Raw genomic sequence first — 19,586 nt, 5'->3', positions numbered from 1 at the left:
CCTGCTTAACAGACTCTGTATTGGCTTCGTCCATGTCTGCCCAAGATACCAATAAGGAAAACATTCTACACGGGTTAAATAACATTGCTGACCAGTATGTCAAAGGTCAGAAAATCTTCATGTTTTCATGGGCTCAGGGGCATTGGATGTTTGTTTCTTTAACCCAATAATTTGACTTTTACCAAAGAGGTACCAGATTGTCACTGCTGGACTGACTAATCACTAAGCCAGTGACATATATGAACTTGACTATAATACTGGGCCCTGTTTCACAAAGTTCTCGTAAGACTAAGATCTCGTAACTTTTCTCGTAGCATTCGTACTTCGTATGTTACAGTATTGGAGTGCTACGAATGCTATGAGAAAAGTTACGAGATCTTAGGCTTACAAGAGCTTTGTGAAACAGGGCCTGATGTGCACATTCTAGAAAAACTTGCTATGCTCATTTACTGTTTTGGAAGGTATTTTTTCAGATTTCAGATCTAAGAATGGCATTACAAGGAGGAGGATATGATGATATCATGATGGTAAATATCCTATTGGATATCCATGTAAAGTTAACCAAAGGGACACAACTCAACACCACAAACTGTGTCACATAGGATGCCTGGGCCACTATGTGATCAGTGACATGCCACACGCATTTTATGACATAAATAACACAATTCTAGATAAACGTTTACACATTTAATGCATGTTTGTCTTTTTTTTTGAAGTACAGTACACAAATTTCACACAATATAGGACTGAAATGACCTCATGACCTTTGTATGACCTACAAAGGTCACGTCAGTCTGGCTGCAGAACAATAAATCTACAATTTGGCTATCTTTGTTATTGACTATGCAATTACTGAGATATTTGCATGCAAGCTAGTTTTAATTTTACTTGTTGGTTTGACATTTTCTCAATGATGAGGTAGCACCGCATATTAATTAATACGATAACTTGGCAATCAAATCTAGATGAGTGACTGGCAGCCAATGTCTCAACAATGAAGGTCAAGGTCATGAAGACTTGGGTATTATCTGTCAAATGTGTATTCATAACACAAAGATAATGAGAATGGGAAATCAAGACAACTTTGTGATAACATGAATTATTTCAAATGTTTTACATAATGTCATGATTCTGACAATGAAATAAAACATAATGAATTTGTCTATTTTTAAAGTATTTTAGCAATATATTGTTATGATTCTATCAGCTTTGAACATTTGTTCTCAACTACAATGTCACAGCAAATGATGCTGAATTGAGTATGTCGAGAATCTGACTTCCCACTAACCGCCTGCCGTCACTCATCTAGATAAGATGCACATGCTATCCCAGCTTACGTTTTGGAATGGTCATCATTAAAGCTATGTACCACACAGTATTCACTAACAAGTCCCTGTGATTATGCAAAGAACAAACTTGTCTTCCACATACAACTCTCTCCAAAATATTTTTTATGACCAAAGGGAGGTAATTCTGACATCCATAATATTCATATAATCTTTCGGCTACTACCAAACAATACTACCACATTTCATACATCCGGACTCGTAACAGAGTAAATGTATACATAATTTATGAAATAATTCAGTAACAACAAAATTCTTCAAAAACAAGCAAAGTGAATAGTGTTTTTCAAAGGAACAGGCATAATGTTTGGTTCAGCCAAAACCTGGATATCATCTGACAATGGCACATACAGCCAAAAACAAACGGAGACAGTTGTATTTGGAAGTGGTAAGATTTGGACAATAATTACAGACGGACGAAAACCAAATGACACAGTCAATGAAACAGGAAAACAAAGCGTCTAGCAGCTCCTCGAGTTCCTGCAGCACTTGATAGTCTTTCAATATAAGTTATATATCAGATGACATGGCACCTCGTACATAGTGTCAGCAAACATTGTCAAGTCATCCTTCAGAAACTCACATGCCTCAACAAGTATCCCCAATAATCACTATACCAAAGCGAGATTGATAATGGATCAATGATCTGATTCATCTTTCCAAAATGAGCTGTTCCCGTCTAGTCTTCATGAATCAAGGTATAGACACCATTCTTGATAACTTCTTGTTTCTTAAATTGTGGAATTTTACTTCAGAATTATTGCTAATATATCTTCAGAAATATTGCTAATCTGAACACACCGATGTGTTTCCCGATTTAAAATTTGAAAACAAAAAATTAATCCATCATGTGTGGAAAGTATTTTCAAATTTTGATTGGCATCCTCAGTGCTACAACATGACAGTTCACCTACATCTTCAACCATAATGCTTGAAAGTGTATAATAATTAAGGAGGAGCAGCTTTTAACAGTGGTCATTGAAAGTAAAGATTTCTGATGGACAGTCCATGTTTGCCACCTCTGACATTTGTTGTGTGAGATTTCTGAAGGACAAGCCAACAACACCTGCCACAACTACATCCAATCTTTCATTCTTAAGAAATAAAAGTTTTCTCATAACAGAAGGTAAATGACAATACAATAATACACAATTCACTCTATTCAAGTATGGGTCAGCCTTATTTTGATTTCGTCTTCTTCAAAATACTACTGGCTGAATCCTACAGTAATTTACCCTTTTTTCTCCGGTCTACATACAATACAAGCTTACAGGTAGCCTTGAAGGCCTGCTATCCACATGCAAGCATAATCACCATCATGTATGCTTGATGTTGCCACAAGCTTACATACAACTGCAAGCCTGTTGTCCAAGACTAAGTACATACATAACAGATCCTGTGCTTGCATCTTACATACAAGCATACACTGTTAAAAGACAAGCATCCACAATGAAGTGTTTTGATGGTTAAATACAAGCATACATGTTCACAAACAAGCATACACATCAGTGTGCCTGATATAACATGCAAGCACATATTTAAATAGTGTGCTTGCAGTTAACATGCACACATATATTTAAATAGTGTGCTTGCAGTTAACATGCACATATATTTAAATAGTGTGCTTGCAGTTAACATGCACACATATATTTAAATAGTGTATTTAAATAGTGTGCTTGCAGTTAACATGCACACCTATATTTAAATAGTGTGCTTGCAGTTAACATGCACACCTATATTTAAATAGTGTGCTTGCAGTTAACATGCACACATATATTTAAATAGTGTGCTTGCTGTCACCAAGCATGCATACACTTCATACATGTGGCCATATTAGCATAGACCTGTATACTTTCTGTGAACAATCATGAGCATAGAGTATGCTTGCTGCTAACAATCAAGCACACAATCTGTTGTCAACAATGGCCTTTGACTTACAGTGCGATAAATCACTGTATGATTTCTGCCTGCATACTCGTAGACACACAAACATGCTTTGTCCTGAAGCATACTGTGCCTATGCTTGCTTGTACCAATCATCCGGAAACTAGTCTATGCTTGCTGGGATGTTTCACAGACATAAGACTTATTTCTTTACAGAGGACAAGATCACACTTCATTCCAAACAAGAACTATTGATATCTGTCCGTAAGAATTCTTCTTGGTACTTAACAGGAAATACCATCAGTTCCCATGATGCACGACTGTAGATCCGAACACAAGTTCCAACTGTCCCGGCACTTTGGCCATAGCTCTTATTATGAGCTTCTTTGGTTGATATTCTTTGTTTTAGAGTTCGGCATTTTTTTCGGCATATTGCTATGACTTTGAAAAATTCTTTCACATCCATGAGAGGTTATTGCATGAATCTTCAAGTGTACATTTTTAGAGATTTGACAATTCTACAAACAAAACAAATAGACATTGACTACAACCAAACATAAAATCATCCAATAAAAATTTGCATGTTAAAAAACTGTCATGATATAAATGTATGTTGCCTTTAAGTCTCTTAAAAACTGCACCCAGTCAACAGTTCTGTCCTTCAAATAATACTAATTAATGAGCACTTAAAACGTAAAGAAATATATCTTCAAGAGTCTTGTCTACGTAACGTATTTGCTACGCTCTTCTCAACTCCATCAGTATTGCTGATCCTCTTCATCGTATGCGTCCGATTCGTCCCCGCTCAGATGAAATTTCTGAAAACAACCGTAAATGCCAACTCAAAATTTGACTCCGATTGCACTACACGTCCCTTGGATCAAACCGTCTGAAAAGAGTTTTGTCTCGGATTTTGTATCATTTTCCTAACGAATGTTTGTGCACCTGTAAGCTGACGAGGAGAGAATAAGAAGCAGCACATGCAGCTTGCAAGAAACATTTGGCAGATAATTTGATTAAATTTCAGACAATCTTTTATTTCATTTTTTGTCACGGTTTTCAAAAATTTCAATCCCTAAACTAATAAATACTGCATTTTATTGTAAGTGTTTCTGTCTGAAATTCAACAAAAGGAAAAGAAACACTCCTTCTTTACTACTGCATAAAGAAGAAGCCGTATAATATTTCATTTTATAAGCTAAACAACAAAATTGATGAGAAAACAAGTAAAACTCTATACTTTTATGAAAAAATAGTCCCTCTTTTTAAACAGCTTGATCCATTGGCAAACATAATCCTTTCTTACAACAAATCATTAATAATTTAGAATTGATTTACAATCTACAAATCAAAAAGCAAAATTAGAAATTAGGTAATTCTTTAAATGTAAACAAACTTTAACCTAGCAGAATTAAGCATGCATAGAAAGCCCACAACATATATATACATATATATATACATATAAAGACAGAGTTGATGCAGACATGCAAATTGCTGCTGAAGATGCAAGGGTCATGTGACAGGATATTGAAGGTCATGTGACAGGAAGTACCTGTTGTTGCATGTGATCGTACATGCCAGTGCCTCCTGGGATACCATCTGTGTTGTAACCCCCAGTCTGAGAAATAACATGCCGTAGTGCATTCACCTATGGACGAAAGGAAAGTTGTTTACGAACATGCAGCCATTCCGACAGGCAAGCAGAGCAACAATATAAAAGCAGTCTGGTCAAAATCATGCCATGCTACAAAACCGACTCTCAAAGAGATATTTGCCAAAAGAAATTCTACATTTGGAAAATACAAACCAATTTAGCCTTTACTAGTAATCAAAAACTAACATTTGAATAGAAATTTTATTCAGGTTTGTTTTAGACAGGTTCATCTTGATTGAAACAGTTTTAAAAGTTTCAAATTTTAAATTTCAAATTTCAAGATCTTTGGTTTCATGATCGTTTGAAAAAGGATTACGAGCATACTTTCCTTAAGAATGTGGCAATAATAATTCACTTTTGTCTCTGACCAGACTGATAAATAAGCAAGGGTGACAAGACAACACACAAAGCGACACACATTCCATAGACAATATACCCACATCAAACACTATACATCAATAACAGGAACACAAGACAGATCTACATTAGGCAGAATATCGGTAACTGTAGGGTACAGAAACATATTTTCGTGTCGACAGGACAAAAGGAGGTATTTTGAATTGAGACCCTTCAGAGACCTTCACTCATTTACCTACCAGAACATGATATACCTTCTGGGATTTTGCATGACCTGTAGAATATTGCATGACCCGTAGAATATTGCATGGTCCGTAGAATATTGCATGACCCGTAAAATATTGCATGACCCGTAGAATATTGCATGACCCGTAGAAGAATATTGCATGACCCGTAGAATATTGCATGACCTGTAGAATATTGCATGACACGTAGAATATTGCATGACCTGTAGAATATTGCATGACACGTAGAATATTGCATGACACGTAGAATATTGCATATCCATCGGAACATTGTATTCCTTTTGAACAGCACTCGTTAGAATATTGCTCACCCATCAGAATACTGCATACTCTATGTTTATTTGCTTAACCTTTATAACATTAAACACTCACTAAACACTGCATGGTCTTTAGATTACTGCATACCTTTAAAGCCTTTAGATTATTGCATACCTTTGAAGACCAGCTAAAACATTGCATACCCCTAGGAAGATTTAACATCTGCTGGTAAACAATGCCACTGTGCAGATAGGATATCGAGATTGAAACCAATATACACTCAATGCCGGTATCCATATTCCAGAACCCAGAATACACAGATGCCAGAGCTAGAAAATCATGTTTTAATGACATTTAGCTAGGAATAGATACAAATGCCAGTTCATAGAGAGTGACTGTAAATACCCATGTCATACCCCAGGGCTCCAGATAAGGGCCATATCGACGTATGTACGGCTAAAAAATACGCACAATACGGTAGGAAATAATTGAGAAAACATAGCAGATACGCACCACAGCAATGGTGTACGGTCTCAGAATCATTTACGGAGGTATTTATCAGAAAACGTATTATTTTATTGTTTATTGTCCCATTTATACAAGAGTAGCAATGTTGTGGGTGCATATATGAAACGGAAACACAAGATTACTGATACTGCATTAAATTCCATTCAGTACTGGAAATGTACTCTTAAGGTTTTCCAGTACTCCTATATTGAAAAAATAAGGAGTACGTTCTCCTGATGTTGAAAAATTATCTGGAGTCCTGTACCCCCTTGAAAATTGCATACCATGGTCTTTGCCAATAGTGTGGATCAGGATCTATGTGTCCCTACAATCTGTCATCACATGCTCGGATGTAGTATCACATGCCATATAACACACATGCAAATAATTGTATACCCCATATAGTAGCCAGACTTCATGCACAACTCGCACCTTACATTCTCATGGAATCAGGATTTGTTTCTGCCCCAATAAGAGTGGGAACAAGTCAAGCGAAACTTGCTACCAAAAGCAAAGCACTATAAAATTGTATTCAAGGTCAACCGATGTTTCCTACATCCATTGAACTCGAGACTGTAAGATTTGTTGAGGTAAAATGTAGTTTGAATTGTGAAAGACTAAACAGCAACAAACAACAAAAAACAAACAACAGAACATGCCACAATACACAAAAAATGTTCAGCGTTTCTACCATTGGTAATTTCATTGACGTTCTCCTTCAGTAGACAGTGCTAAAATTTGGTATTTGATTTATTTGGTTGAAGTTAAAAAAAATAATTAAGAGGAAGTAAATCAAATATTTTTGTGGAACCATTTAGAAATGGTAATGTTTTGCCAAATGGGGCACTGTCCATTGAGAGAAATAGTCGGATGGAATATTACCAACCTGTGACTGAACATTAGCTCCTACCGAGTTGTCTCCCCCTTGATAACTCTCTCCGTTGATGTTCATATACATCCCCTGTTGTTGACCCACAATTCCAGACTGGGAGGTCGCAAAGCCAGCTGCACCTGGAATGCAAAGAATACTTCACTTAACAGAAGGATTACTAAGATCTTACTCCATGACCAAGTGACTATTGCTCTTCCTGAATTCAGTAATAGGTCAGCAACATTTCAGCAACACAATAGCTGGGGGTCTGAGAAGAGTGAGTGAGTTTTTTCCAGCTATATGGCGGCGGACTGTAAATAATCGAGTCTGGACCAGACAATCCAGTGATCAACAGCATGAGCATCGATCTATGCAATTGGGAACCGATGACATGTGTCAGCCAAGCCAGCAAACCTGACCACCCAATCCCGTTAGTTGCCTCTTACGACAAGCATGGGTTACTGAAGATCAATTCTAACACGGATCTTAACGGGTCTGAGTCTGAGAAGAACTTCAGTCACTGACATCATAAGCATCAAATTCTTGTGGTAGTGGGGACCTATTCTACCCAGAATCCAACCGCCCCTCCAGCCAGAATCCAAAGAAGAGTGTCCTAAGTTTTCTGCAAGGCCGGTGATTTCAGTTTTGTAAAGAATGTTTTACATCAAAATCTAGTCAATGACCACATATGTTCCCTAACAAAACTTAGCAGACTGATAGGGACAGAGTAATTTCACATTTTGAAGAGACTTAGAATTTGTAAGAAGACTAGATATTTTTTCAGCAATAGCTGCAAAGCTAGATATTTTTTAAATTATAACTACAAGCTTAAAGATTATTTTCTGGAAAAACACAACACACTGCAACAATTATGAGTGAGACAATTCCTTTTTCCGCGAGAAATGTGTCCAGTGTCTAACCTTGAGCTGTAGCACTATCTCCGCCGGGGGTGTTTGATGCAGCTGCTGATGCTGCCTTGGCTGCGTACAGGTTGGCCTCTTCCTGCGCCTTGCCGATATTCTTCTTGTAACGGATCCGCTTGTTACCGAACCAGTTAGACACCTGCGGAGACAACCAAACATGTCACCTATGGTTCACAATCAGATTTACATTTGTGAAAATAATGAACAAAACTGACAGTGAATAGGATTGTCTGATTTCAATTATCCATACAACACAAGTAGGTTAGGACTACTTAATTGACCAGTAATCCAAAGAATTCCCATTATATTCAACAGACTAACAACCTCAGATATCAATAGGACTGCTGTAATTGACCAGTAATCCAAAGAATTGACTTCAGTTATATTCAACAGACTAACAACCTCAGATATCCATACAACACAAGAAATGTATGATTGACCTCAGTTATCCATACAACATAAGGCTGCTCTGATTGACTTCAGTTATCCATACAACATAGGGCTGCTCTGATTGACTTCAGTTATCCATACAACATAGGGCTGCTCTGATTGACTTCAGTTATCCATACAACATAGGGCTGATCTGATTGACTTCAGTTATCTATACAACATAGGGCTGCTCTGATTGACTTCAGTTATCCATACAACATAGGGCTGCTCTGATTGACTTCAGTTATCCATACAACATAGGGCTGCTCTGATTGACTTCAGTTATCCATACAACATAGGGCTGCTCTGATTGACCTCAGTTATCTATACAACATAGGGCTGCTCTGATTGACTTCAGTTATCCATACAACATAGGGCTGCTCTGATTGACCTCAGTTATCCATACAACATAGGGCTGCTCTGATTGACCTCAGTTATCCATACTACATAGGGCTGCTCTGATTGACCTCAGTTATCCATACAACCAAAGAATGCTCTGATTGACTTCAGTTATCCATACAACACAGGAATGCTCTGATTGACTTCAGTTATCCATACAACCAAAAATGCTCAGATTGACTTCAGTTATCCATACAACCAAAGAATGCTCAGATTGACTTCAGTTATCCATACAACCAAAGAATGCTCTGATTGACCTCAGTAATCCATAATTCTTTGTGTTCTTTTGGGAAATCTGACAACACTGCTTCCTGTCATGATTAGTGACAAGGCATCAGATTACAAGTTCAACAAGTCAGTAATTGGACAAAAGGGCACAAGCAGCTAACTATCAATGACAGGTCACTTTGGTGAACAATATCAGGAGGGTTATCATTATCAAATAGATATAGCATGTTCACATCAAAAATAGAAATACTGCACCAAATAAATAAAATTTGTTGCACGATTTTAAATGCACTAAATAAATAAAATTTGTTGCAAAATTTTAAAGACTAAATATTGACTATCACTCTTTATTTTCTTTTGACAGACTGTAACACATTTAACTCATTTCTGAGTTTGTGATAGAGAGTGAGTGAGTGAGTGAGTGAGTGAGAGAGGTCACCCTTATCAGTCCGCCTTAAGCACAAACCAAACTGATATCACCAATATCTACTACACTGACTAGATCAATAATTTGAATCACACAATTTGTATGCCTTATCTACGAATCAAATCAAATTGAAAAACCACTGAATGTTTAATCCATTCCTCTCCTGTAAAGATGTCTTCTATATTTACATAATTAAATCCACAGTCATGCTGCAGCAAAATTTGGTTGTCAAGGGATCTGGATACTCTCGGAGACAATTTTTTAATGTCAAGAATACTGAGGACGATATTGATTTTTTTCTCAGCGCAGGCTTAATTTCTCTCCTGCCGTCTTGTAACTGACCTATCAGTCAAAATGTTGATCCCAAAGCAAGAAGATCAAGATTTGTTCTTATTGTATCTTAGGTTGCCATAGTAACTAGTCAATGGATTTTTTTCACTCCAGCCTCTAAGGATTGTGTAATTTAAGTACAGAGGAGTTTATGGAAAGAAGGTCAAAGTACAGGGGAGTCACTCAATGAAAGACATTGTTTCTTCACATCCGACTCTCAACACATCGGTTTACTTTCATCAGTTTAACACTTTTGTCACATTGATTTATTGATTACAAAAAGAAATTTAGAAAATCAGTTTGCAACAAAGAAACTATAAACACAGAATTTCCATTAAAAACAACATAAAAAGACTACATGATCGAAATAGTCGCACAAAATGTATATTGAAGAGATTTCAACATACTGCACATTCCATAAATGTCTCTTACTATGTCACCTATCAATCAATATTACTTTTGCTTGGTACATGAGCTGTACACAATTTCTCTCTGAGGGACCTGATCATCAGCTGGTATGTCATCATCATGTGCTTTAAAATCTCAGTTAAAACACCAGTAATTACCTGCATAAAAGCAGAAACTTAACAATTATCAAACACTACTTCCATTTACGTCTTGCATGTTTTTGTATATTTTTATAGTCTAAATCTACACCAAACTTCATGAACCATATTATTAGTAAATAAGGTCTAAAATATGAACAGTTTGTCTACCTTACACAAGGAAATCAAGACAATTCGGTGGCTGGCCTTTTGTTTATAACTTTTGATGCAGTTTTTTGAAGAAAAACACATATCTAAATCATGTATATTTTAATCTAAAATGTCTCACCTTTAACATATTGCTGTTTTAATCACTTTCATAAACATATATTTTATCAATAACATCAGTTTTGACTTTTTAACAAATGTCCTTCTATCTTCAACATGTACAGTGAAGAATGTCAGTGTTATCTGGTCAGATATTCTGTGAACAATACATTTATGTAGATATAAGATTCCCTGACGCTATAATGAGTGAATAAATGAAGACAAATGCATCTGCAGGGAAATATTAATGTGATCATCACCTGCTATTCAAAAGGCTGTTGTGTGTTCAAGTAAGTGGTGTGAGTTTTGTCTACTGGAGCATTGAGAATCCTACAGTTCACTTAATGTTTAGCCCATATATGATTCAATGTAGGTAAATTGTGTTAAAAAAACGTTAAATGTCAGCAAAGCAGGCTGTTGCACTCATGAATCATATGATACATTTACCAGTAAGTTCATATTCCACAAATAATATCTTGGTAATTATATCAGTCACAAATTAATAAATATATGTGCACATAATTTCTAAAATAAACTAAATAACTCAACAATGACTAAGCTTCATAAATATTATCCAGTTTGATACCATGTATATATTTTCTCCAGTGAGATACCAAATTGCTAGATATCACAAACTACCATATCATGTTCGATCAAATACAAAGGCATAGTTCAAAACGAAACTAAAAGGATAATTAGTTCTTGATGTTAAGTGCCTTAAATGCCCAAGAAACTGCCATACAACAACATGAAAGTATAGTAAGGCAAAGATCTTAGCGCATATCTAGGCACAACTCAGATCAACAATTGAGAGTCTCCTCAGCCATGAGAGTCTGGCTACGCTAATACAACTTCTTTTTTTCCCTCTCAGCTTCTCTTTCTGGTCCCTCCGGCTATTGGGGAAGACAGGCTTGATTGATGAGGGAGAACGTTCCTGCCAGAAGGCCAGCCAGCACAAGGGACTATCCCTTGACGGATTACCCCCAGTCCCCCTGCACAACACTGGGCTGGTCGTCACTATCAACACTTGTAGTGCCTGTGGCAGTCTTACGTACACCCAACCCTTTCACTTTCTTGCTTTGGAATATTAAGTACCTTAATATATAAAGAGCTGATTATACTAGCCTGTGTCAGTCAGTGTATGCCATTGTATGGGCAATCTGGTCTCGTAATGAATGTCAGTTAAGCTATACTTATTATTGCTGAGGCATCTTTCTGAATCATAAAGCACTTTTGTGTATCATTTGAAAGCTTTTTGTATCATATGACACCATTCTTAGCATAGGACACCATTCCGAATAGTATGATACATGTCTGGACCATAGGATACCTTTTTGTATCATAAGCATCTCTTAAGCATATGGTAACCTCCAGTACTGAAGGGCATTACAGGGAAACAACAGTACTGAAGGGCAACCTACAGCATTAATGGGAACAGTATTGAAAGGCAACCTACTGTATTAAAGGGAAATATCATTGAAGGGCAACCTACAGCATTAATGGGGAACAGTATTGAAAGGCAACCTACTGTATTAATGGGAAATATCATTGAAGGGCAACCTACAGCATTAATGGGGAACAACAGTATTGAAGGGCAACCTACAGCATTAATGGGGAACAGTATTGAAAGGCAACCTACTGTATTAATGGGAAATATCATTGAAGGGCAACCTACAGCATTAATGGGGAACAACAGTATTGAAGGGCAACCTACTGTATTAATGGGAAATATCATTGAAGGGCAACCAAAGTTTTAATAGGCAACTAGAATATCACAGGGTAATGTATTGTACCTTCTACAACAGCAGAGAATGTAATGGATCAAAGGCAGTACACCTACAAAACAACACTATCACAATGAACAATGTGAACTGCAGAGATGGCAACAGGAAAATCTATTTTCAGCTGAAAACTTAACATTGTGTCATCGAATGGGGGTTCAGACAATTAACAGAATTGATAAATTTGAAACATTATCAGTGGAAATCCACGGATCAGCGGAAAACTGAGAGATGCCATTCTGGTTTGCCAGTCCTGACATCCAAAGCCAGGCCGACTTAAGTAACACATGCCCTACATACATCCAAATGCCATTCTCAGTCTGCACACGTCAACATGGACACATTTTGATTGACTGTATCTCACAAAACAATGGAGATATTCCAGTAAACATTGAGCTGTCCTGCTTCAGGTTTTATCCAAAGCCTACGTCCATGCTGAACATGAAATGGCTGCTACCTTGAACCCAAATAATTCTGATTTCCCATGTTGCCTTGTCAATAAACGATATTTTGATGTTACAGATGAACCTTGAAGACATCCTGTTTGACTCTGTGTCTCACACTGTAAGGAAGGGGGAGATGCTGTCTTCACTGAAGTAACTCCACACCATACATCATCTTATACCTAAATGTATCTTTATATCACACTATCTCCCGTTCGCCCTATGGCAAGCCCAACATAGATATACAGGAAGGAAGAAGGGAATTTGTCATTCTTTTGTTGTTGTTTATATTTTGTGGAAAGGAGCGGGGATAAACAGGTAGAATGTGATATTAGTGAGTAGGAAAGAACAAAACCTCAAACAAGAAAAAATTGTGTCCAGGGACATGGATGCCCCCGTTGCTGTAGGAAGAGTTCCCTACACTGAGTGTGCTCTGGTGATTAATTTCTACTAAATAAATATCATGGTTGATTATGAAATAAATATATCCCAAGTGTCCAAAGTAAATACTTATTTGTAAATTCTGTTGAGCAGTTTTTGTGGAGAAGTGGATAGACTTAATCCCCTATTTCACTATCATCAGAGAGAAATTCAACAAAATTTATCTAAGTTCAAATGTCTCTAAACATACAAAAAACTATAAAATACAAAAACAAAATATGAGATGCACACCTTTAGAGTCTCTATAAAAGACATATGTAAGCTAAATGAGTTTTGTGCAGTGGTTTTTGAGGAGAAGTGGATAAAGTACACCCCCTGTTGTATCGGATGAACAGGATGAATAGAACCAAATTCAACTAAGTTCAAACATCTGTAGAAGTGACAAAATTAAGAAATTGGATGAACAAGGTATGAGATGCACACCTTTAGAGTCCCAATGAAACACACGTAGAAGTTCAATCAATTCTGTTGAGCAGTTTTTGTGGAGAAGTGGATAGACTTCATCCCCTATTACACTATCATCATAGAGAAATTCAGCAAAATGTACCTAAGTTCAAATGTCTCTAAACTTACAAAAAAACAATAAAATACAAAAACAAAATATGAGATGCACACCATTAGAGTCCCAAGAAAGCCCATGTATAAGTTCATTGAAATCCACAGAGCGTTTTTTGTGGAGAAGTGGATAGAGTACATTTCGTTTGACGTACGGACGGACGGACACGGAGGGTAACCCTATATGCCCCCTGCCATATATGGTGGGGGGGCATAACAATAGCAAATAGCAAATGATTAATGACTGTTAACTTTGAAATCAGGCCATTAATTACAACTGCTATTAGCTATAGAACACAAGGGCGAAATTGCTGAGTGAGTGAGTTTAGTTTTATGCCGCTTTAGCAATATTCCTGCAATATCATGGGCAGGGTCTCCAGAAATGGGGTTCACACATCGAACCCGGGTATTCGGTGTAAAGAGCGAACGCTTAACCACTAGGCTACCCCACGGCCCAGTGAAATTACTGAGGGACAGCTCGATCTGTATATCCAGAAATTAGCATGGCAGGCCTACTGATTACAAAACAAAGGAGTTTTCTGTTTCCCTTCACATGACACAGGAATAGAGTGAATGCATGTCTAACATTGACAGTTATGGCCTAGCTTGTAGAACGTCTCAAGTGAATGCTCTCATAGGTTATATAACATTGCCATTTTTAACCCATGTACAATAAAAGTCAGTTTCCAGCCAAGCAATGACACATTCCTCATAACAAATCCTTAACTATCATAAAACTCTTTTTAAAACGAAACCTAAAAATTGACTTGAAAGGATCACAACACTGACAAACCCTTCAACCCAGATTTAACAGAGGATGAAATGGTTAAAAATGTTACAAAAAACGACACATCCTTCTTCCTGCCACCAACTGATATACAGATAAACTTATTGTGAATGTTGTTCCTAGTCCAATCTCGAAACCCCCTTGTGTCAAACAACACGATGTGCACTTAAGGGGGGGTCAAGCAACAAACAGTGCAGACACTTAAATAAAATGTTCAAATCACTAGAAATAATCTTTTCAGACGCTTTTTTTTCCAAGACTGCACTGAGATACCCCTAATTTGGGGAAAAAATATTGTTGGTTGCAGTCTAAAGAATTCTACCTAAGCTGTTCTGTATTAATCTAGTGTAGGACCAAGATGCTGTAGTGTGCATGGAGTTTGATTGGCACATTCATTATCACAGTGCTTCGAGTTCCCGTCCTACTACTGAGGCTCTACAGGAGGGCCCCTGCTTGCGAAAATCAGTTTCACATACTCATGCATAGCAATCTTAAATTCATTCTTCTCATAAATCATTAAATGTTAAATTCATAAAGATAATCCTGGAAATCATCCAAACACAATTCTCTTTTTGAGTAAAAAATTATTCTTCATAAGAAATAATTGCTTCAATGTATTTGATACCCTCTAAGGTATTTGATACCTCTAAATGGGTTTTGTCATTATGGTTTGTCAACATTACACCTTTATTCACCCTTGATTAAAGATTTTGCGTCATGATATGAAACGTCCTTAGACAGAACACTCTCCTGGTATATGATTCCGTTAATCACATAAACAGCTGTTCTCAAAGTTTTAACAGCCTGTGTTAAATACCCAGCCAATTTATGACGGAGCAATGAATCAAACCCTTGGACATGTTGAACAAAGCTTAATGTTCAGAACAAATGGTAGCAATATTTAACCTACAGATAACCAATAAAAATTTATATTAATTTATAAATAGAAAATAGTTTAAGAATTGGAGGTTCCTTCAGTGTCACGTAGAAAACATATTTTACATTAAAAATAATCAGTCCTTTCACAAATCAGAAGACTGTTTTTGGCAGGCAATAATCAACTCAAAATAGAAAGCCATACCTTGTCAGCAGCTTAGGACTTTCTATCTACCAATACAGCCAAACATTAACCCATATAATAGGGTTTCCTATTTATCTCCTTTCAATCCAAATTTTGATTTTTCAAAAGTCTCCTGCCACATTCGTATCTCAAATATTATATTTACATTCAAATTCAAAACATGTTGAAATATTTCACATGCCATCAAATCATATTTTTACATCCATTTAAAAAAAAATGTTGAAATATTTTTCATGTTTGATGATGGACTCAGGGACAGACTAGTGTTTTGTTCTAATCTTAAAGAGATGTACTTCATCACTACAACTGAACCTAAGTGTGAAGTCAAGGAATCGGCAAGGTGTTTGATATGAGAGAGATACCAGACTCTGTGAGGCTGAAAGTTCAACATGTAACAGTTGGTTGATAGTTAACCTGTTATCACCGGCAGAGTTTAAACCAAGACTGAATGCATGTTGATAAGAAGCAATTTGAGATATTTCCAAAATATTATTTGCTCTGAAAATAGACTCAGATTTTAACATGAAAGATTTCCAATGACATATTCTGCTTGAGGAACCTTCGGATAATTGAATCATATTAAAAACCATGTTCCCGCTAACATCCCCAACCCAAATTCTAGACCAATCGCTTTTAAGAAAGTACCGGTCGATATTTTCTTGTGTATATTACAGATTGTTTACAAAAACAAAGTGGCAAAGAAGGGTGTATAATTTCTTAATAACAATAGCATAAATTACGTTTACTAACACCCAATCTAATACATACAACTTTGCCTTGTGTATGGAATTTATAAGCCCTTGGAAAGTATATTGGGAATAACCCATTATTTTGTTAAAAATAAGTAACTTTTTCAGAAATTATTATTTTTCAAAATTCTAATGTATTTTCACATCGCATTCAGTGCGGTAACGTGAAACTAAGCATTAGTTTTTTCTTATCTTGTCTGGTCCTGTTTTCATTGACTCATATACCATTCAAAAAAAGTAGGGGATATTCCACTAGCCAATGCCAATGCATATGAGAAAAGTAATATATATCCATACAGATGAAACATTTCCAAAAGAATGGAATCAATTGTCACATTTTCCCTAAATTTCTCTTCATCATCTGTTTCCTCCTTGGCTACATCACTTGCATTTTATCAATCTTGTAAATCCAATATCCCCTACTTTTTTTGGATGGTATATGTCGCCTTTCAGTACTTGGTTAATACCATCAGATCAGTTCAATTTGAATACTTAAAATTTCAATTTGGAATATTTTACTGACATCTGCTGTAGACTTTGGGCCAAATATTGGCTTCAAAGACAAAAAATGTAATATTCTGAATAAAATTGATATTTTTATACTTATCCTGACTCATGAGGTAAGCATTAAGCATTAAGCATGAGTCAGGATAAGGAAAAATATGTAATTTTCTGAATAAAATTGATATTTTTATACTTATCCTGACTCATGCTTAATGCTTAATGCTTACCACATGAGTCAGGATAAGGAAAAATCTGTCTGTCCAACAATAACCTTTTCTAAGAAACTATCTGATGTGTTTCAAGTTATGTAGCCTTCAGTCATAGGTCAGTGTTGTTAATATCAGGATATGACCTAACAGTAACATATGTACCTGTGGCTACTGAGGCCACAGAATCACCAATTCAGTTTACAGACAATGGAGACTGCATTTGATTCATGACAGCACAATTTTAAAATAAACCACCCATACATTCTCATTCTAGTTTTCATCACACCCAACTGATTCACTACTACTGAATGGAACATCCTACAATTAACAGTCAATATATTTCTGCAATACAGGGATGGTATCAATAGATATAGCAAGATATCTATCTAACCAGCACTGAACTAACCACAATCTTCACCAACATGTTCTTACAAAAAATCATTCTTAAAACTTACTACTTTCAATCATATCTGACTGCTGTTAAATTTCACCATGACAACAGCAAGTCAACAGATACAGTCCTATTCAATCCCGTATTCTGTTAAACAAGTAACTCTCAGTCACCTCAAGACACCGAATATTACAACCCTCAACACAACTTCAACCTCACACACCAACATCCACCTACTACAAAAACACATATTTCCTCATTATAAAAGACTTATTTCCCTTCTGACTTGCCTGAAATCAATAATTGAAACTTCGAGGCAAACAGTTTGCAAACAGGGAACATTTGCCATATATGGAATGTAAACAATTGCTCCGTAAGTCAAGAACTGTCGCATGCGGTGTTGTTGGTGTTTGCCAAACTGGTTTCAATTACAAGTTGTGCGTAGGATATTCGTAAAGAGTGCCCAAAGGGACATAACTCTATGGTGTTCGCTTGAAATAATGTTCGGCCGGTAAAGGGCGCTAGAGTCGAATTAATGCAATGTTGCATTAATTCATTCAAACTTTTTAATTTAATATTGTAATCTAAATACAAAATTTTGTGGGGAATAAATTATATTGTAGCTACCCTGAGGGCTGATAGTTAGTATTATTGAGAGAAAAGCATTATTTATTTTTAGAGAAGTGTGGTGTGATACAGTGCCTTTAATGTGATCAATAGTTAAGATCTCAAGAGGCAGTGTCTGTGATGTAAGCTGCAGGTTAGCTACAGAACCCTCCCTCCATTCCACACGCAGTCGATATCCGGACAGCCCGGCTTGAGTGACAGATTCATTATCAGACTAGTTTCCATATTGCGTTACCCTCTCTCGGGGTTCGGAAGCAAGGACACAACTAAAGACTGATATTTTCTTCGGTTAAAAATAATGGACTTTATCGGCGAAATCAGGACAGTCAGCCATTTTCCTTAATTGAAAACGAGTAATTTCTTATCACACATCTCAGGCAGAAAACACTCGACTTGCTTTTTGTTTTATTTGACGGTGAACCAACCTTAAATTCTTATGTTGTTAATTACTCATAAGTAAGACAGTTAGGTATCTTTTAGAGTGAGAATGCCAAAACATAAAGAACAAAGGTCGTATATGACCCCTTTGACCATTGTAATCAATGATACACATCAATGATACACATATCTGATATATTTTAGACAAAAACTGAATATTTAACCTGTTCCTCATGGTACCCAATCTGATCATAAATATCAAAACCCTTCTCTTTCTCGACAAACAGACCTAGTTCACAGACTCTTAGAAATTCTTTAGACATATTCTTGAACCATAACAAACCAAACAAATATCCAAGACTACATTGTTGGAAAGGATTGAGAGCAGACTGCTATTTGCATAGTAATTTCTTGGTGGCTATTACAGTTTGTGCAGGAAACAGAGTTTGATTGACAGGTTCATTATCTGCAGCAGCATTCAGCCAGTCTTGGATGGGGCTCTGTACCAGTGGGCAAGAACGAGGAATTGATTTTTTTAACTTTGAGGTGTGTGGGTTTTTTGTGCTAGTAAATGGGGATGCTGATCTGAGAAAAAAGAGATTCTGATTCCTCACAAAGCACCATTTTTTAATATCAACTTGCGACTCGTTCTAATCTTACAGTTTAACCACTCTATCTTGAAAGTACCTCGGAAAAAGAGAACAATCTTGTCAAGAAACACATCAAACTATCCTTTAGAGAAAAATAGAATGCAGTTTCATGAAAACTAAACATTCTTTTACAAACTTAAAAAACCTTAAAATTTTAAATTCTTGATCACAGTTGATAGAGTGAACAGATTTACAAACGATTTCACGTCCTACAAGCAACATAATTTTTCAATTGATCTACATACCATTGACAACTAAATCCCTGTATTTGACCTCAAATCCAGTGATAAAGTGACAAGCAGCCTAGCTTCACAACTTGT

General features: G+C 36.4%; 1 protein-coding gene across 5 annotated transcripts in view; it reads right to left on the bottom strand.

Moving 5' to 3' along the window:
* Positions 1-672: 672 nt before the first annotated feature.
* LOC124290032 (pre-B-cell leukemia transcription factor 1-like) overlaps positions 673-19,586 on the bottom strand; it is a 35,028-nt gene continuing 16,114 nt past the window's right edge. For 2 of the 5 annotated variants that reach the window (XM_046726714.1, XM_046726715.1), the window contains exons 6-9: positions 8,043-8,184; positions 7,138-7,262; positions 4,783-4,878; positions 673-4,048 (exon numbers count right to left, since the gene is read on the bottom strand). In XM_046726714.1, the coding sequence (XP_046582670.1) occupies positions 3,989-4,048; positions 4,783-4,878; positions 7,138-7,262; positions 8,043-8,184 (423 nt within the window). In that variant the 3' untranslated portion in view covers positions 673-3,988. The remainder of the gene's footprint in view (positions 4,049-4,782; positions 4,879-7,137; positions 7,263-8,042; positions 8,185-19,586) is intronic. The other 3 variants (XM_046726716.1, XM_046726717.1, XM_046726718.1) reach the window with 3 other exon arrangements.

The sequence above is a fragment of the Haliotis rubra genome, unplaced genomic scaffold (assembly GCF_003918875.1).
Source record: "Haliotis rubra isolate DU_JTF1 unplaced genomic scaffold, ASM391887v1 Scf455, whole genome shotgun sequence".
Taxonomy (NCBI): Eukaryota; Metazoa; Mollusca; class Gastropoda; order Lepetellida; family Haliotidae; genus Haliotis; species Haliotis rubra.
The sequence above is the reverse complement of the archived record's forward strand: the minus strand, read 5'-3'. Positions and strand labels throughout refer to the sequence as shown.